At 35.8% G+C, this 21,324-nt stretch overlaps 2 protein-coding genes across 3 annotated transcripts in view; one reads left to right on the top strand and one right to left on the bottom strand.

The window, feature by feature from the left end:
* The window catches only part of kifbp (kinesin family binding protein), a 9,003-nt gene extending 7,688 nt beyond the window's left edge, over positions 1–1,315 (bottom strand). Inside the window, exons 1-2 of the mRNA XM_016534742.1 lie at positions 843–1,315; positions 607–705 (exon numbers count right to left, since the gene is read on the bottom strand). Coding sequence (XP_016390228.1) covers positions 607–705; positions 843–1,292 — 549 coding nt within the window. The 5' untranslated portion in view covers positions 1,293–1,315. The remainder of the gene's footprint in view (positions 1–606; positions 706–842) is intronic.
* LOC107725474 (phosphoinositide 3-kinase adapter protein 1-like) lies at positions 542–20,452 on the top strand. Of its 2 annotated transcripts, none has more exons than XM_016534740.1 (20): positions 542–560; positions 3,076–3,165; positions 8,111–8,223; positions 8,290–8,409; positions 9,680–10,099; positions 10,610–10,836; positions 11,562–11,706; positions 11,890–12,032; positions 12,653–12,782; positions 12,969–13,165; positions 13,460–13,619; positions 13,839–13,904; positions 14,373–14,642; positions 15,021–15,083; positions 15,182–15,384; positions 16,192–16,252; positions 16,351–16,518; positions 16,624–16,709; positions 18,170–18,270; positions 19,498–20,452. In XM_016534740.1, the coding sequence occupies exons 5-20, from the start codon at positions 9,700–9,702 to the stop codon at positions 19,607–19,609; spliced, it is 2,532 nt and encodes an 843-aa protein (XP_016390226.1). In that variant the 5' UTR covers positions 542–560; positions 3,076–3,165; positions 8,111–8,223; positions 8,290–8,409; positions 9,680–9,699; the 3' UTR covers positions 19,610–20,452. The 2 variants fall into 2 exon arrangements, with proteins under 2 accessions (XP_016390226.1, XP_016390227.1); XM_016534741.1 differs by lacking the exon at positions 542–560 and adding an exon at positions 1,682–1,752 and having other exon boundaries at positions 16,639–16,709.
* The last annotated feature ends 872 nt before the right edge of the window (positions 20,453–21,324 follow it).

Genomic DNA, 21,324 nt, shown 5'->3' with positions numbered 1-21,324 from the left:
ACGACACGTTTGAGAGAGGCGGGGCATAGAGGACCTACAATAATGTACAGTATCTGAAAAATAATGTGTTTTTTGAACATTAAAGCATGTCAACATATTATACCAAATACACAAAATAATGATCTTTAAAATAGCATCATATGACCCATTTAAGAGCGTGAAATTCACTGTGAAATACACCACTGGTGCCTAGCTGTCAAAGGGCCTGTCGCCTGTACCAGTAAGAAACAGCTTATGAAACCTGTCCCATTCGCCTTATTAGAAATCAGCGTACCATCAAAATGATTTAGAAATTACTGTCAAGGTAAAAAAAAAAACTTTAATAAAAGCTATGTTTTATAAAAACTTAAAAGATGTTAGACACTTAATGCACAAAAATAATCTTATAAAATTCTTAAACTGGACGGTAGAGTACATAGTATAAGCGAATAGTGTACAGTGTCATTTGGGACACTGCTCTTGTTTGTAGCAAGCTATCAGGTTATGCTAAAATACTGAGGAGACGTCACAGCGACGTCATGCGGAACTCATAATATGATGTCCAAAATGCCGTTGTTTAGGTAGGTAGTTCACTAGGTTTGGAGACTAAACGTGCCACACACACACCTCTCTCATGTAGAGCAAATACATAGATTCGGCGATTTCCAGAAATCCTTGTGCTTTTTCGATCTCATCTCTTCCCGCCCACAAAATGCCGAGCTGATTCTGTCAAAAAAACACAATACGTACAGTCATCACACACCAAAGCGCAGAAGTCAACCACCAACAGTGCAACACTGCACATTTATTAAATTACACGAAGCTTTTAGGAGGAAGGGCTCGTGTATGCAGTGTATATTTACCCGGGCCTGTATGAATAACGAGACGTTCTCCCGTGTTGTTGTGCACTTGTCGATAAGTTTCATGCAGTTCATCAGATGCTGCTCTCCAGCTGACAGCTCCTCGGTCTCTATGTGGTTCACGCCGAGATAGTACTGCACCACCGCGAGCCTGGCCGCTCGCAGCCCGGCGGGAGAGTCTCCGGAACACGATTTCCCACATTCATCATTCTCCGGTTCTTCATCCACCATCTGCCTGGACTTACAGTCTGCTTCATTGTCAGCCTCGCCCTCCTCCTCGATTTGAATTTTTTTCAGTGAACAATGGATTTCCTTCAACAGATCTCTAGCTTTGTATTTCGATCGGAAAGGGTTGTTCTCAGGGTCTTTTCTCGATTCTACTTCGGAGAGCTCCTGGGCCAGGAGAAATTTCTCGCACACCGTCCTCCACTCTGAGCTCTGGTTGGCAGCCATGTTTTCTTCGAGGTATGACAAGTGTTCACCAGCAGAGGTCAGTCAACGACGCACAGGTTCTACTTTTAATAAACGAATACATTTACATATTTATAATAAATATTTTATTAAAAAGAAATATTTATTTAATATCACAATTATTCGGTTTTATGTTGCTAGCTATCATATTTTTATCATTAGCTTCTGATATGGCTGCTTATGGCATTGCATTTGATCAGTCACTGTCCCTTTCTCCCGTCCAGATACTCTGGCGCCATCTACAGGTCAAGCAGTGTATTTCACAGACATAAGCAGGCTTCTTGCACGTTGAGTTGGCGGATATAATAAGTTCAATCATTTTTTTTTTATACATTGGGCCTGTCCCAAAACCAACATTTGTGGTCTTTGAACTTGACCACTTGTCTACTTACATGACGTATTTCCTGTGTTTGACCCATATGTTCAGCTGCGCATGAAGATCGTAAGTGTGTGTAGAGACACACTCACAACATACAGTAGTGTTTTTAAAATGCGTTTTTACAGAGCTTTATTTATACATTTTGATTTTTCAATACTTTTACGCTTTAAAATAAACTCGTAGTCCCTATTGTAAAAGACAACACAAGTTAACTGTGGTGCTTCTAATTAAATTATAAAAAACAGTTGCACATGTTTTATAGCCTAACATACACATTCATATCTCTACACTAACAAAATGTGCAACACTTTATGTTTCACTGCCTAATTATATGTAAAATTGTACAATAATATATTAAAACAATGATATATCCCTACTGGCTGATTTTAGGTAAGACATAAAAATGTTTAACTAATAGATATATTAGCATGCTTTCTCAGTTGATAAATCACAGACAATTGTATTACATGTTTTCTGAAATATTATGTTTAAACTGGCAAATGAGGCATTATCAAAGTGAATTTGCTCTTATTTCCATACATTTCCAGAATAGAAGTTAAAATGTTATATAAACCAGGCAAATAATATATGAATAAACCTCTCTGTCAAAACCTTCAGAATATAGAAAGGAACCAAACTGCAAAGTTGTATGTAAATGCTACTGATGTGAAGATTTCTGATTTTGAGAAAATGGCCTTGAACTTTACAGGAACAAATAGATACAATAAGTAAAATAAAATAAACATTTTCTTTCTGGTATGAAAGAGATTTTGGAAGCAAAATAGCCCAAAATGTTTTTTTGGTCTTTTAGTCTGTCCATACTGGTGTGTAGGTGGTTTATCTCACTCTCATCAGTTGGCAGGTAAATTATGGTTTGAATTATGGGGTATGACCCACTTTCTCAAGGCCTGAACCTCCACAAACTGTCAAAACGATGGGTGGGTGGTACACCTTTTTACGTTTTTCATGTAAACATATAAACAGTGTTTTCAAAAGAGGTTTTAGTAACCGAAAAGGTTAGATTACAAGCTGATAAAGATTAGCCTACATAGTATCTTGGCGCTAAGAAAAATGAATGAAAAAATAGTCAAATGTCAACAATTCTTTTGCCTATGTGGTTGACACTTTTTGGATATATGGCTTGTTAGCCAACAAACACCAAATCGCAGTTGGGTTTTGTTGGATTAATGCTGGATTAGTACCTTGTTGGTGTTTATTAGGATAAAGTGAAAATGACATTTATGTTTCCCAACTTTATAAATCGAACAGTTAAGTCTCTCGACTTGCTGATGTTTAGATATGTTAATTCAAATGTCCACTGTCCATTTAAGAACATCCTTCCCATGTGGTCTCTACAAAGTGACACTTTTTTTCTTACACCCACAGTATGATTCTTGTTTTACATCACGATCTAAAGAAGAAGTTCATGATTGTTCTCTTAAGGGTACAACAGAGCAGAGAATAAAACCTTATAGGGTGAGTGACATTTGCAAAGGTTTCTGGTCATTTACCAAAACTCATAGAAATATTGTTTGTAGTCATAGAAATCATTATAGAAATGTTACCTATATTGCCTTGCATATTTAAAGTGTAGATACTGTGTGTCCTAATTTATCTCCACTTTATTCTCACAATTAATGTATGTTTCACTTCAACATTTTGCTGTAACCTGACTCAAATGTACCTGAAACGCTGCAAAGGCTGCAGAGTTTTAGTTCCTCCTTTTAGTTAATAGTGGGTAGAATAATGGCATTAATAGCAAGCTTTTAAATAAGAACTTTAATAGTTTTGCATTGTTTCTGTATTTGCCCACACAGAGTTAAATAAAGGCCCGTTAGAAAAGCAGTATAGTTTCACTGTTATTATCAGCTAGCAAACAGTGTTCATTTTTAGGGCTCAGAATCATCTAGTAAAATAATAATCTAAAACGGGGGGTTTAAACTGCACTGTAAAAAAAACAAAGCTGGCCTTTACAGTAAAAAAAAAAGGCTGCTGTGGTGTCCAGAATTTTAGCAACATTTCAAGTTTTAGATTGTAATTACACTTATTGTATATTTTATTAACTGAAATAATGTTAATATACAGTGGGTACGGAAAGTATTCAGACCCCCTTAAATTTTTCACTCTTTGTTATATTGCAGCCATTTGCTAAAATCATTTAAGTTAATTTCTTTTCCTCATTAATGTACACACAGCACCCCATATTGACAGAAGTTATAAAAAACATTCAATCACAATTCATGTGTCATGAAATAAAAAAATATTAGCTGTATGAAAGCTGGGGAGATTAGTTTGCATTGTTGGTATGGTAAAACCCACTTCCTTTGCAGTGCTGAACTGATGGTTAATCCAAGAGGGAGTTATGGGATATAACTAGGGGATATACAATTTTTATAAATTGTACAGGAATGTGAGTGGGACAATGATTCAGTGATGTGATGTAAACTGTAGGTCACCGGGAATACAGCTCAGTTTCACTCTTCATCTCTAGCCTACATAATAATCTAATAACTGACAGGTGAAGTCAGGCAGGCCAGTGCAGAATAAACGCCTACTACGCCCACTTTCCTTTGTGTCACGGAAAAGCAGATAGATATAAAGAGTCAAGAAGAGCCACAAACTACTGGAGTGATAAATAAGGGACATTTTCTGTAAGAGCAGAAAGGAAGTTTATTTGTGATAAGCTATCATTAAAATGATGTAATACCCAGACTCACTGAGATGCTTTCTTCAGCCGAGAGCGCACAAGGGTGTGAACTTGCACTGAACTTTCTCCAATTCATATTTTTCCCTCTGTAAATCTGTCTAGATCCATCCATCTATCAGATTACCGCACTTATGCAAGACATGTCTCTGGACATCATTAGGACATGTTGATGTCATTACAAACACTCCAGACTCATTGTTTTTGATATGTCTAAGAGTCAACTCTATCCCAGGGCAAACATAGTTCTCAAAGATCCTGTTTCTATACAAACAACCTTCTGTACCGTATTTGTTCAAGTTTAAAGATGATCAAATATTGACACTGAATAGTATAGATTTAAAATAAAATGTAAAAAATCACCCTTTAGTCAATTTTTTTTCCTGCGACTTCATAAAACCATCACCATAATCTAAAGTGATTACATAATTTATCAAATTACAGATATACAATTGCAAGAATAAAGGCTTTAGGACTGTGGAGGTGGGATAATTCAGTTAACGTCAAAGTAACATCTTAAATTAAGCATAGCTAGTTGGTTTTATAGCTTTATATGAATACAAACAAATAGACTGACATTTTACAACGTGTATTAAATCCCTGTGGAACATCATTTTACACATATAATGTTCAGGAAAAATGTGAACAGTGCTTATTCTGTTACCTTTTTTTGCAGGTTATATTTACATTTGGCCCAGCGATGTAAGACCACACTGGAAAACATTGTGTTTGTTCAATTAAGCATTAAAAATCCATGAGCTTATCTCTTAAGTAAAGGGGAGAACAGCATCACCGCAATTAAATCCCTGGGGTAAATAGTAAAATATGTATTCCTCTTAAAAGTACCAGCTGACTCTGTTAGCAAACAATTGCTTTATGCACTTTTAAAAGGGTAATTTATAGCAAGGGGTCTCCTTGGAATAAATACAGTAACTAGGCTAAAAACAGAGATATAGGCAAGCTGTGACAGGGTACTGAACCAGAACATTTCACAGCTAATGCTCAGATAAGACAAGGTTGACTTGTTGTGCTACTATATACACAGTATCTACTATGAGTATCAAGACGGTCAGTGCTAAAGTAAACAATTGAAGAGTCTGTGTTTTAGTGATAGCTATGATTTGTTTGGATTGTTAGAAGCAGGTGTTGAACTGTAGTTTATTCCATGCTGTATGTTTAAGACCACAGGGACAGAATGAACACATTGTGTGATGAACTTTATTAATAAATGAACTTTAGAAATTACAAAGAAGAGTAAAAAAATATTTATTAAGAATACAAATATTGAACTTGTCATATTGTCTCCTGATAGTCTCAGTTTCTTTTCAGTTCAGTCCCAGATCTTGGGAAGGTTCTCCAAGATTCTCCGTCGATGAGACGGGTTAGACACACCTGCTGCACACAGCTCCTCCTCTGTAATACCACTGCATGAGAAGAGAACACACAATGACATTTGGCAGCGTGTACTGTATATACAGTGGGTACGGAAAGTATTCAGACCCCCTTAAATTTTTCACTCTTTGTTATTATTGCAGCCATTTGTTAAAATCATTTAAGTTAATTTTTTTTCCTCATTAATGTACACATAGCACCCCATATTGACAGAAAAACACAGAATTGTTGACATTTTTGCAGATTTATTAAAAATGAAAAACTGAAATATCACATGGTCCTAAGTATTCGGACCCTTTGCTGTGACACTCATATATTTAACTCAGGTGCTGTCCATTTGTTCTGATCATCCTTGAGATGGTTCTACACCTTCATTTGAGTCCAGCTGTGTTTGATTATACTGATTGGACTTGATTAGGAAAGCCACACACCTGTCTATATAAGACCTTACAGCTCACAGTGCATGTCAGAGCAAATGAGAATCATGAGGTCAAAGGAATTGCCTGAAGAGCTCAGAGACAGAATTGTGGCAAGGCACAGATCTGGTCAAGGTTACAAAAAAATTTCTGCTGCACTTAAGGTTCCTAAGAGCACGGTGGCCTCCATAATCCTTAAATGGAAGACGTTTGGGATGACCAGAACCCTTCCTAGAGCTGGCTGTCCGGCCAAACTGAGCTATCGGGGGAGAAGAGCCTTGGTGAGAGAGGTAAAGAAGAACCCAAAGATCACTGTGGCTGAGCTCCAGAGATGCAGTCGGGAGATGGGAGAAAGTTGTAGAAAGTCAACCATCACTGCAGCCCTCCACCAGTTGGGGCTTTATGGCAGAGTGGCCCGACGGAAGCCTCTCCTCAGTTCAAGACACATGAAAGCCCGCATGGAGTTTGCTAAAAAACATCTGAAGGACTCCAAGATGGTGAGAAATAAGATTCTCTGGTCTGATGAGACTAAGATAGAACTTTTTGGCCTTAATTCTAAGCGGTATGTGTGGAGAAAACCAGGCACTGCTCATCACCTGTCCAATACAGTCCCAACAGTGAAGCATGGTGGTGGCAGCATCATGCTGTGGGGGTGTTTTTCAGCTGCAGGGACAGGACGACTGGTTGCAATCGAGGGAAAGATGAATGCGGCCAAGTACAGGGATATCCTGGATGAAAACCTTCTCCAGAGTGCTCAGGACCTCAGACTGGAACTAAGGTTTACCTTCCAACAAGACAATGACCCTAAGCACACAGCTAAAATAACGAAGGAGTGGCTTCTCAACAACTCTGTGACTGTTCTTGAATGGCCCAGCCAGAGCCCTGACTTAAACCCAATTGAGCATCTCTGGAGAGACCTAAAAATGGCTGTCCACCAACGTTTACCATCCAACCTGACAGAACTGGAGTGGATCTGCAAGAGGGAATGGCAGAGGATCCCCAAATCCATGTGTGAAAAACTTGTTGCATCTTTCCCAATAAGACTCATGGCTGTATTAGATCAAATGGGTGCTTCTACTAAATACTGAGCATTTTTCAGTTTTTCTTTTTTAATAAATCTGCAAAAATGTCAACAATTCTGTGTTTTTCTGTCAATATGGGGTGCTGTGTGTACATTAATGAGGAAAAAAAATTAACTTAAATGATTTTAGCAAATGGCTGCAATATAACAAAGAGTGAAAAATTTAAGGGGGTCTGAATACTTTCCGTACCCACTGTACCTAATTACGAAAATCTGTTTTGTATATTTAACATATGCTGATAAACACCATAATAACACAGGTGGTAAAGAGAAAGCCACATGATTAATCAAAGTTCACAAGTAGTTGAGGTAAATCCTAATATATATATATATATAGAAGGTGCAAGGTGTTATATGCACAAAATGAAAAACACCATAAAAGTAACACACAAGAAATAATGCAACACACAATAATTAAACAATATAACATGTACATAACTGATAAGAAACGTCTAAGAAACATAGCTATTTTAATGAAAAACCATCAAATGTGAGGTGTCACACAGAGATCTGGGAATGTCAGCTATATTTAACAGTATTTTACTGTTTTGACTGTAACATTTTTACAATATTTAACAGTCTACATTTATTTATTTGTGTGTTTTTCATTTTATTAATTTATTTTACAGTGTGGGGTTGAAATGAAATGAAATGAAACGCTGTTATGAATCATGAGAATGAATCCAGTGGTAAGCCTTGAGTTACTATGCTGTACACAAAGGTTGTGAATGGTCTGAGTGTGCTGGCTGTTTTACATATAAGCTACATTATAGTTTTACTTAACTTCTGTTTTTAACTTGTCTGGGAAATTTTCTGTCTGTTTTACAGGGTCACAACAGCCTACAGCAGCTCTGTCTGTGTGAGTTTAAGCAGTTGCAGTGTATTTTAGGAAGTGACGCTACCACCCACCATCAGGAAATGGACTGTTTCTTTTAGTAGATGTAAGTCATGAGCTGAAGGCAAATTGGTTTTATACCACAGTCATATACGCAGTGTATTTTCATCAGAAGCTATAGACCGAGAACGGAGGCTAACGGAAAGCCACTGTGGGAAGGTGCAGCCACTATACAGCACCTGAAGCAAGGCACTGTTTATTACGACCTGGGAGTCTTATCACAAGAAACAAGGTGAGTCATTTTTAAATAAACATCTCATTTATTGCTGTTAAAATGTTACGCTTGAACAAACAAAATCTTCTTGGTTTTTTGTTCTTTGGTTAAGAATTGTAGTTTTGAATTCATTTTAGAATTTCAATAGATTACTGACATAAAAATGTCGTATTTTTTGTTTTTGAAAATGATAGAGATGACATGATGCAAAATAAAAATTTTGCTGAAAGCGATAAGGAAGTTGAGAAAAAATCTTCCTGTATTTTTGCTTTAACATTCATTGACTTTGCGGGAAACAATAATAAAAGCTAACTTTGCATATGATATAAAGTTGCTTAATTGCATTTCCTTTCAGAGAATGAGTTTCTGTTTATATCTAAGTGTGTGGAACTCAATTCAGTCGATTGTGTTCAGAGGGGTACTGTTGATGTACTGTAGTAGTTTCATGAAAAGTGAATTCTCCTCTGACAGGTTACATCACAAACAGGACAGTCACACAAATGTGTAGATAGCATAAAATGTGAAATTTGTTGTTAATCATTTGAGTGACATACTAAACAGGCTTTGCACTGAAATGTATCTTTAACCGTATTTGATCACTACTGTACTGTTGATGTGGGTCATAGAAGATGTTTCATCATAGTTAGCAAGCCTGATTCATAAAATTCCATCCTTCATTCATATCATGTGTTTTCAAATTTTATTTGTACACAGACACTTTGTCAGAGTGCCATTTATAGAGCATTTTAGGAGACAAAAGATGACTAATTACAGTGTTGATGTATTTTTGGTTGACAAAACCAACTTATTGCTCAATCAACTTATGACAAAACGTGTCAAGCTCAATAATGTAGCCCCTGCAACATGGCTGGCATTCAGATCTTCACTAATTCATTAATTAGCAAATAAACAAGCTCTTTAGGGTGTACTTTGGTTAGATTTGAATGCAACAGTTCATTTAAATTGCACAGTTTTGCAGAAAAAACAATGTATTTGAGTTTTCTTAACATTTACGTAAACATTAAAAATAACTGTTCGAACAAAGATTATTGGAGTGTGTTTTATAATAAATTATAAAGTCTTTCTACTTTAAATTTCACATATAATTAAAAGTGTTTCTTGCCTTTTCTTTGTAAATATTTGTGAAATGTTTGCATTTTGAGGAAATTTCCGAGTGAAAATTGTTTCAAAGTAATTTTTTACAGTGCAACTTTTAATTTTGGTAGTTGATGAACCAAGAAATTATTTTAAATTCTTCTGTTCTATTTATTATCCATTTGCGTTGCAGAACAACCTGGATACTCCACAATGTGTGAGGTGTTAATTGTTCATACCAGTGAAGCCAGGGAATGGGCCGAGTATCTACAGCAAATCTTGGCGGCATCATGTAACTTTCCAGAGGGCTCTGTCATTCTGTATGATGTGAATGAAGAGATGTGGATGAAAAACCATGAGCTGTTTGGCTCCAGCAAATGCATCATGCTTTTGCTGTCTGATGCGTTGCTGGACATGCAGCAAGACCCAGAGGCGCAGGACACTTTCCGGGATCTTCTTCAGCCTCCATTCAAAGTTGTTGCCTTTTTGTGTGGTGTATCAGAAGGGCAAGTGCCAGTTGACTATTTTGAATACTGGGAGTATTGGAGAAAGCTCAATTCAGAAGACGAACCATCAGTATATGTGTCTACTGTCCTTGAGTGTATTAATAATGGTATGTATTCTTTAAACGGTATGTGCATTCAGCATAAGAACATATTAATTACTTGCACTATTGTTCACCTTTAATAACAACAACAACAACAATAATAATAATAATACAAAGATGGCCTAAAAAGATGTAAAACATTAACATGACTCCCCTGCAGACTGACAAACACTGCAAAAGAGTGCATATGAATATAATTTTATGAATATGTGTTGGATAAGATGTATATTTGTATTTTTTATTATTCTTATTTATTTTTATTATTCTTTTTTTTATGTACTATAAATAGTAATGCATGTTAATAATACATAATTATTAATCCTAGTACTTCAGTTGGCCTAAAATAATTATATTTCTGATGTCTATATATGTCTGAGCTCTGTGGTCAATTTAATTTTATTTAATCTAATTTTATTTTTTTGCATGAATATTTTTGCATGGTGGATCATAATTAATCTTACTAATCATGAAGAGGTCAGCCTGAAGTAAAGTTTAATATATCATTTTTCATTCTAGGATGTGTTAGTGAAAACCATTGCCAGAATCCATATGAAATTGAACTAGAAGAACGAATGAATGAGTTCACATTATCAGAGATTCCCGAGATTTTACCCGATGAGACGGAACAGATTCAGTTGAATGGGAATGATGTTTGTCATACTGAGCAAACTTCTTCAAATGCCACGGAGCCACAAGATGACCAAACTTGTCTCACCGTCCAACCAGACAGAATACTCTGTGGGGTAAGTGCAGTACATGCAGAGCCTAAATAAAAAAGCTTTTCTAAATATATATAGGCCTAGTTGTTAATGTCAGCATGAAGCTTACATGGTTTAAGATCACACTTCTTTGTGCTTTTTCAAATTAGACAGGAAGTCAGTGCAGGGCCCCTGTCTAACAGCCTTAATTTAGATAACATTCTTAATTTGGTGATATGTTGAAAGAAGGATGATGTAGCAGCGATGGGTGATAAACTGACTAAAACAATATCACAGCTGAATGAAGTTGCCATCTTCATAGACTACTTTTGTTTCTGCCCGTAGGGTGTTTTTACTAATCACTTAAATACTTTGCCGTGTAGTTTTGAATCATTCGATTTGATTATTTGTGAATATAATAAATTCAGTTATGCCTAATTTAATTTAATGGATGAAAATAAATTTTTATACAGTACACCACACTCGTGGTGTGGAGATTTCAGAATTTTAGTGTACATATGGCTTAAATAGTGTAAGTGTTGTTCATATTTTTAAAACTCTTTATCCTCTACTTTGTAAACTATTGTTACTTTTGAATTTTGTGAAATCAAAGAATTTTACACTGTAGCAAACTATAGCTTCAGCATTTCATTCAAAAGCATTTGCTGACATTTGCGGAATTAACATCAGACGTCTTGCGTTACTCTATGTCATTTACTGTATTTGACACGGTCTCGTGACTTTCTCACCATTTGTTTGTTCCCATAAAGAATCGTGTGAATATTTATATAATCACGGTAAAGAAAATTGTGGATGAGGGCAGACTGGAGGTGGAGTTTCACTCTCAATACTCGACACCTCAGCGGATGCCTGGGACTCTTGTAAATGAGTACATTGTTACTGTACAGTCACCTGGTAAGACAAAAACACAGAAAGAGGAACTTTTCATATAAGTTCCTCCATGCTTTTTCACTTTCTACTGAATTTACATATTGTTTCCTGTTAATGTGCTCCCTTATTATAAGAGAAGCTTTGTCTTTTTCAAATTTGTGTTTGGATTTGTCAGGGTTGTTTTCTAAAAAATATATTTTCTCTTAGATATGCCAGCTGGGAAAGTCTCATTGACTCTTTATCAAAATGAATCTGTGGTCTGTTCAACAACTGTAACATATTACACAGAAATGGAGGACATTTGCAGGTGTCTAAAGAAAGCAATGGATCCAATGCAGTTCATGTGTCAGGTAATGATGAAACAGAAAAACTGAATCACATAAACTGAAATGACTTGTTAATGAATGTGATAATGGAGTTATAATAAGACATGCCGTGCTTATTTGCATAGCACTTTTCAAAATATTAATAATTTCAAAGTAGCTTCACAGAAATGTTTCGTATATAATTATATAAAAAAAACGACACGTATTGGTGAAACATTATGGTGTTGTGAAAAATCAATTAATAAATTTTTAATATTATAATAAAATTAATCAATTAAATGATTTAACATTTTAAATATTATAATATGCTGTAATGTTATGTCAAATATCTGTGACAGTGTATCGGCCCCACAGGTGGTCTGATCTCATACAGATGCCTGAATAGCAACACACAGCCCTGAAATCAGTAATGCAAGATGCTTTATGTAATTTGTTGTTTAGTCAGTAACAATAAAAAACAAAAAGTCAATTTTAGACATTTAAAAAAATTGTGAGGCAACAGGAGCAGAAATAAACATTCATTAAATGTTAACATGCACGCCATAATGTTTGCCCCTTTTTAAAGTAGTTACAGGAAATTACCTTTAATTTAAAGACTAACACTGAGCCTTTTTTATTATTGTTTTATAATATTCAATTTTCAGGCATTTGATATCACATCAAAGGTGCCCGAGTCATTGGATAATTTGCTTGCAGACTCTCTGGAAGAACGGATGCCTCTAAATGGATTACAAGTATTTGGAATTAGTCAAATTGCAGATAACACACCAGCGGGTAAGTGATTTCATTCATAACAACTTGCTTGTGTTATAGTTTATAAAAGTCTCGCTTATGATGAATATCTTTCATGGTGGTAGATAACATAACACCAAGTTAAGGAACTGGTTTGGATGGTTAATTTTTTTTCTCAAAGACAGGAAACTCTATTGAACAGTAATGAAAAGCAATCTTTGTTTTCAGATCACCGTAATGTGGAACTTCCAACACTGCTTCACTTCTCAGCCAAGTATGGCTTAAAAAAGTTAACATCTTTGTTAATGCAGTGCCCTGGAGCCATGCAGGCCTACAGTGTGATGAACAAAGATGGTGATTACCCTAACAAACTGGCCGAGAAGAGTGGCTTCTCCGATTTAAGACAGTTTATGGACGAATATGTTGTGAGTTAATTGCGTAAATGTTCTCGATTACTTCTGTAACTGACAACAAATTGTAGTAAACAAAGTCAACCAATTCCTGAAATGCTGTGGGAACACATAAACATATTAATGCATGTAAAACTAAATATCACAGCATTGTAAAAGTGCTATGTGCAGTTTCATTATGTTATATAACTCTGTTAATAATCAGCACACATTTATACAGCAGTATTTCTATTAGTCTTCATTTCAGTATAGCAGTGATGATGATGCCGATAATAAATGCAAGCTTGCTTTTTTCATAAAACAAAACAGGAGACAGTAGATTTAGTGAAGACCCACATGGAGGAATCTCAGAACACCTCTGGCAGCGAGGATATCTATGAGGACATGTTGACGGCTTCCCAAAATTTCATCACAAATTTCGATAATGAAGACATTTACGAGTCTATGATGAAACTAAATCCTGACATGGGTTTGTGCATGGCATTTTCTTTTGAAACTCTAGGATATATTTCCTTGCACACGAACAGTAGTCATTATTGCATAAATTAAAGCATTTCTTTTATTTTTTCAACTTATGATTATATGTGATAATAAAATGTAAGCATTAAAAGACATGTTTCATAGGCCTAATGTCAGTTGTTTAAGCTATGTACTGCAAACTATTTGCACAAAATTCATGTTTCTACAGATGATGACCTGGAAAGTGCTCTGGAGGACTGTAACTCGGAGACAATGCTGAGAAAGTTTTTTGAAGGTACATCAATGAGGAATGTTGATCATGCCACAACAGTTCTTTGTGTGACTATGTGACTTCTGCAACTTTTTGCCGTGTGATAACACCCTCCATCTTGTCTTTTTTTTATACATACTGTATATACGTCTGTGAAAACTCATTACTTATTAAAAAGCCTGAAAACATATTACTTAGAAATTTCACCTGGTGTACAACATTTTTGCAAAGGCTTACGATATTATTTTCATGTTTGTAATGTAACATACCAGGAAATAGTCCAATTATTAAGCCAACTTGGCTTATTCTGCTAGTATGTATATTTGAACCTCTCTGCCACAGGATGTAGCTTGTTTGCGTAGTGCGTAACCAGAGCAACTTGCTAATGTATGGCATTTATAAAGATGTAAATTGGTGTACAAATGGGTATAAACCATTCTTGGATATTATATATTGTGCAGTTGTCAAATAACATGAATTGTTTTCCTTTAGCACAACCTGACAAGAGTTTACAGTCCTTTGAACATACTTCAACCAATGGTGGATTACCTGAAATGGATGATGCAGATTACCATGACCTTAATGCGGAAATCTATGGGGACGTAGAAGAAGAGGACCCGTATAATCCGTGCTGCCCTGATCAAATTTATGACACGGTGGAGCCACAATCCACCCCAGAAATAATCAACCGCCCACCAGCGCCGATTCCACGACCAGCCAGCCTGCCAGAGCCTGAAGAGAACACAACCTACATTTCCAAAGGTGCAAACCAAAAGTTCATTAAGCAAACACAGCTAAACCACAGTGCAAACATAGAGGCTCTAATTTTAGCTTCTAAAATAAGAAACTGTTGCACCATTTACTCCCTCTTGCATCATTCTAAACTTTATTTTTTCTGTGGAACGCAAAAGAAGATATTTTGAAGAATGTTGGTAAATAAACTGGGAATCAACATGGTTCTCAACATTCTTCAAAATATCTTCTTTTGTGTTTCATGGAAGAAAGAAAATCATGCAGTTTTAGAATGACATGAGGGTGAGTAAATTAATACAGAATTTTCATTTTTGAGAGAACTATGTAAACAGTCTCTGAAAACAGTCCCCTTATAGTAATTTCAGTTCAATTTGACCTGTTTTACAGTTTTTTGTCTCAAGGAACCTGTATACTCACTCAGTCAGCGGCCAGAAAGGGATTCCTCTTTAGGTATAAAAGTTTCCTGAGCCTAATTGCGAACCATATGTGTATATGAACAGAATATGGATTATTCAATTGAAAGTAAATCTAAATTTCCATGCTTGCAGCTCCTGTACGGCTGGTGAGAGACAGAGACATGAGCAGTCACCATGACCCCTTTGCAGGTATGAAGACCCCGGGACAGAGGCAGCTCATCTCTCTGCAAGAGAGGGTGAAGGTGGGTGAGCTGACTGTGGAAGAGGCAGTGCAGGAGTTCAAGGCTTGGCAGTTTGATCAAGATAAAAGATGGCGCTCTCTCCGCTTTCAGCAGGTAAGTAACTCCAGATCAAAAAATTTTTTTTGAGTATCATATTTGATCAGGCTTTTATGGCTCATATAGTTTGATATAGTGAGAATATGGAGCTCATAAGCAAGGAGGGAAAAAAACAGCTCAGTTTTATTCAGAGGCCCAAACTGAGTCAAAATATGCACTTTAATGTAGATGTTATTTTTTATGACCAAAACGTTAGATTAAATTCTGATAGCTTGTAATGTAAGTCAATGAGATCTTTATAACAGATAAAGTACAGTGGACTACATACATAAAATGCATATAAATATCAGTTGTCACTCTATATTTCCCAATAATATGTCTTGTTAAGATTATATTTAAATGCTTAGTTTTATGATCAAAGCTTTTATTGTGGGAGGCAACACATATAATGCAACAATACAATGATAATTGGAAGATACAAATAAATGTTCCTCAAAAACCTAATGTATCATATTTTTAAATTACATTTTAACATTATTTTTCTGTATGGATAATTAAATAAACCTAAGTTGCTTCAGTCCAGCAGGTGTTCATCTTGAAATATTACTAACAATATAAAGTTATTCTTACATTTAGATTTCACAGCAAAATGACTCATGACGTTTGTAAAATAATATTTAAAGACCTTTTACTATTAATAGTAATGCATGTGGTAGATTGTGTACAACAGGTTTTTCAGCAAAGCTTTGATCATGTGGATAATTTAGAGGCCTTGCGTATCAAATACGATGTTAACCCTTCATAGGTTTAACAAATGAAATGAGTGTCTCTGATGTTTCTGTAACACTCTCCGTTTTCTTTAAGGAAAATTTACAAAGATTAAGAGACAGCATTACTCGACGCTGTAGAGGCAAAGGGACAAATGGTAAGGAAACGAAGGACACATTTCATTATACAATATACTCGTAAGTGGTTAACATAGCATGCTATTAGAATGTACAAATCTTTCTGTTTTTCCATTAGAGCTTATGATTACAGCGCCCATGCAAACAAACGTTCAGTGGGGTTCTCAAATGAACGTGAATTGCTCAGTGTACGAACCGGCACCTCGTTCGATTGCCCAACCCCCTCCTGTTAGTAGACCGCTGCAGAGAGGAAGCTGGCAGACAGGAAGCACCTCCAGCACTTCTAGTATGTAATAAATAACTTCTTTAATCTCACACAATAACATCTGATATTACTGTGAACAGAACCATGTTTACAAGTATGGAGTTTTTCTACAATGCAATTGTAAAGGTTTGACCTGTGCAGGTAGTAGCAGTCACAGATTGAGCATTCAGAGTACTGTCAGCAACAGCAGTGGGGTGGAAGGAGAATGTGAGGTCAGTTTTTATTACAGTTTCCACAAAAATATTAAGCAGCACAACTGTTTTCAGCATTACAGGGTTAGTTCACCCAAAAATGAAAATTCTGTCATTAATTACTCACCCTCATGTCGTTCCAAACCCGTAAGACCTCCGTTCATCTTCGGAACACAAATTAAGATATTTTTGATGGAATCTGAGAGCTGTCTGACCCTCCCATAGACAACAAGGGTCCTTACACGATCAAGGTCGAGAAACATAGCAAGGAGATCGGTAAAATAATCCATGTGACATCAGGGGTTCAACCGTCATTTTATGAAGCTACGAGAATACTTTTTTGTGCGCAAAAGAAAAAAAAAAGAGACTTTTAATAACAATTCGTCTTCTCCGTGTCACCCTAGCGCCATTTTGGAGAATATCCACTGAATGTAAACAGCGTGTGCTGTTCTGTGTCAGCTGCGTCACGCGGATACGTTGTTTTCGTTCAATTCAAAGCACAAACAACATAGAAAATGTATCCGCGTGGCGCAGCTGACACAGAACAGCATACGTTGTTTGCGTTCAGTGGATATTCTCCAAAATGGCGCTACAGGGTGACGCTTCAGTCCAGCAGGTGTTCATCTTGAAATATTACTTACAATAAAGTTATTCTTACATTTAGATTTCACAGCAAAATGACTCATGACATTTGTAAAATTATATTTAAAGACCTTTTACTATTAATAGTAATGCATGTGGTAGATGTAGTAATGCATGTGGTAGGAGGAGACGAATTGTTTTTAAAAGTCGTTTTTTTTTTCTCTTTTGCGCACAAAAAATATTCTCGTAGCTTCGTAAAATGACGGTTGAACCCCTGATGTCACATGGATTATTTTACCGATCTCCTTGCTATGTTTGTGGACGTTGATCGTGTAAGGACCCTTGTTGTCTATGCAGGGTCAGAGAGCTCTCAGATTCCTTCAAAAATATCTTAATTTGTGTTCTGAAGATGAACGAAGGTCTTACAGGTTTGGAACGACATGAGGGTGAGTAATTAATGACATATAGTAATTAAATTATTATAGTAAATAAATAGTAATTAATTTTCATTTTTGGGTGAACTATCCCTTTAAGAAATGTTTCTTGAGCAGCAAATCAGCATATTGGAAATGACTTCTGAAGGATCAAGTGACACTGAAGACTTGAATAATTATGCTGAAAATTCAGCTTTGCCATCACAGGAATTCGTTATATTTTAAAATATATTCAAACAGAAAACGTTTTTTTTTTTTAAATTGTAATATTTTTTATGATATTATTGTATTTTTTATCAAATAAATGCAGCCTTAGTGACTTAAGTGACTGCAAACTTTTAAGCTATAATACATTGCACATTAATAGATTATTGCTATACTAAAATATACTGGCACAAAGTATTTAGCTTAGGTTGTTGTATTAGAAATTCATCATATCATATGTCTTTTCTTTAATGGTTTAAGGAGCCTCTGGATATTCCACTTCCTCCGCGGCCTCTCCGGCCCGTAGTGGATACTCCACCGGTACTCCCTCCACCCAGGGTCCCACCACGGGTAATAGAGAGGTACGTGTTTTCTGTCATAGCTTTATTCTGAAGTATATTTCAAACTGTAAGTAAAAATAAATTCAACTGAGAATTATTTTATGCAGTGAGTCTTTAGATTTGAAGTTGTACAGAGTGAACATGTACACAGAGAGTTGTGGCTTAGACTAGTTTTATTTTCGAAAAGTTTCACTGTAAGAATGTACCAGATGACTGGATAAAAGTTTGTAGGTGAAGCGAAGGTGCTTCGTGTATGAAACTCTACACCTCCCCATGTGACAAACCACAGCATCAATTGCTGAACTCTTTAAACCACAACGCCGGAGTTTGTGAAGCTTAACTTTCCATCAGTGACTTGATCATGTGTAGAAGCATCAACCTTTAAATCTCATAAAGACGGAGTGTGGGTTTAGAATGTGCTACATCTTCACCAGCTAATATAAACAAACACAAACATCAGAGGATTGGTGTCGTGTCAGAGAGAGGGGGTGATGAACATCCGCAGTCTGATGTGGGTGCCACATATCCACTGCTAAATCTGGCCTAGTTTATGGGAGCTATGATCAATTTAGAGAAATTTTAGATAATTTTAGAAATTACATTTACAAATATTTTCAAAAAGAAAACAGTCATTTTAAAGGAGACATATTATGCCCCTTTTTACAATATGTAATATAAGTCTCTGGTGTCCCCAGAATGTATCTGTGAAGTTTCAGCTCAAAATACCCCACAGATCATTTATTATATAATTTCGAAAATGCCTATTTTGAGTGGAAGCAGAAACAAGCTGTTTTTCGGTCCTGTCTCTTTAAACGCTCGTTTTCTCAGACGCTTGCAGAAAAAGGCGTATCAAAACAAAGTTACTGGGTTCATCTTTTTCACATTTTCTTGATTGGTAGATGCACCGGGGACCTGATTATAGCACTTAAAACCTGGAAAAGTCAGATTTTCATGATATGTCACCTTTAAATTGTAATAATATTCAATATAACTGTTTACTGTATGTCTAATCAAATAAATACAGTCTTGGTGAGGATTATTTTTCATAAACATTAAAAAATCTTACAGACCCCAAACTTTTAAACAATAGGATTCACTGTTTAATATTCGGGGTTAAAAAAAACCTGTACATATATTGAAATTTATTTATTAGGCTACATAAGTTTAACAGTTGTAACCTATTTCCCTGGTTTGTCTGGAGCTCAGTTTGTATATTACTCATTTTAAATTGAACCTGCTGTCTCTTAGGAATCCAGAGATACTAAACGAGCGATATGTATCAACTCCATCCCGTCCTGTTCATCAGACGCCTGCACAAAGGCCCATGCCGCCTCCACCTATACCGAGACGCACATGGTGACGGCCTGCTTCAACATGGCTGGCTTTCATTCTGTTTGACTCTGCACTTTTCTTGTTGAGCCTTTGAGATCTGTAGTCTCTTCAAGGTGGAACAAAAGGTACTAGTTTTGTCCAAAACTGAAGACAGCTGCTTTGCTGCCCTGTCAGTCAATGACCTTACAGAGGTTTTGTATGAAGGTGCCTCTTAAGGAAACTGGTTTGCCATTTATATTTACCAACTGCCATCTACGTAGCACAGAGTATATTATGCAAACATCAGTTTCAGAAGTCTTGAAGCTATCCTATTTTTCATATACTGCCTGTGGTTTCAGTATCCAGTGTTCCTCAAGGGTTTTGATCTAGACTCAACTTGCAACGCAAACAATCACCTTAGTTTATAGTTATTAAATTATAAATCTTCAGCTGAAGATATGCAATATGTTGGAGGGGTCTTTTCATATGGTCACTTGTTTGCAATATAGCCATTTGGTTTGTGCTCTCTGAGTCCCATCAGTAGCAAATAGCAAACTCAATAATTTGCCTACATTTGTTGTAATCCAAACTTTTTTTCTATTTGAAATATAGATTGTGTTGGCTGGGATTGGTCATGCGATGATGAGATATAAAGCTGAATAGTTTTATGCGTTTTAAAAGTATTTATTGATGTATTCACTTTTTATTGCTGGCTATGATATATCACCCAAAGAGAAGCAGAGAAAGAGAGTATTTAAAAGCATGAAAAGTGTGAATGCACAGTGTGAAAATGGCAGATGTGTGGTTTGTGTGTGTACAGTGTTTGTTTGTGGGTGTGTTCATGTTTGTTAGATCATGAAGACAAAACTGATTAAAGTCATGATTAAATGGATGTAGTCTTTTCTTCCATATTGTCATCCTTTTAAAAAACTTTTTAAAGTTTGCAAGGCCTTGTTTGTTTGTAAAAGCTGGCCTATATAGAGGCCCCCACTATATATAGTATAGTGGAGGTGTTTGAAAAATGCATATATTTACCTAATAAGAATGAATATTTAGCCCACCCAATGTACATGAAACATATTTTATCTTTTGGCTTAGAAAATATGCTCAAAATTCCATTCACAAACTTATTTAATACTCAATCCAGTTGGTATATGTTTGCTACTTGCTTAATAAATTTCATGTTAATGTTAAAATTTATTTTCTCAGATGTTTTTATATGTGCCATTATAATTCAATATAAATAAATACCATACATTAAAAAGAAATAAATATCATTATAATTAAAAGGATTTTATTTTGATGATTTTTTCCTTTTAATTTTTCCTTTGAAAAAAAATCTATATTTACTTTCATTTTTATTTTTTAGCTCATTTGTACAGTAGACTAGTGATTCTCAACTAGGGGTCCTGGGACCACTAGAGGGCCTCAGCAAACTTCCAAGGAGGGCGCAAGATGACTTAAAATATTTTAAACTTACGAAAATTAAAATAACTTGATTATTACCCCAAAACGCTAAAAATGAATATTGTCAACATGTAAACTAGCATAATTTTTATTGTTGTCTTTTTATATCTACTAGGAAGTTATTAACGGAATGTAATATGTGTCATTTAAATGTATTTTCTGTTATTGTCATTGTTGATCATTTAAATATGCACTGAAAATGCACCTTAATTAAAATGAAAGTTTGATTAAACGTCTGCGCCTCTACGGAACGCCCCTCTCCTCCCACTCAGTGATATTGTGATGAGAGCGTGAGAG

This window comes from Sinocyclocheilus rhinocerous, unplaced genomic scaffold (assembly GCF_001515625.1).
Source record: "Sinocyclocheilus rhinocerous isolate Xijiao unplaced genomic scaffold, SAMN03320098_v1.1 scaffold366, whole genome shotgun sequence".
Classification (NCBI taxonomy): Eukaryota; Metazoa; Chordata; class Actinopteri; order Cypriniformes; family Cyprinidae; genus Sinocyclocheilus; species Sinocyclocheilus rhinocerous.
This window is presented reverse-complemented; position numbering and strand designations above follow the sequence as displayed.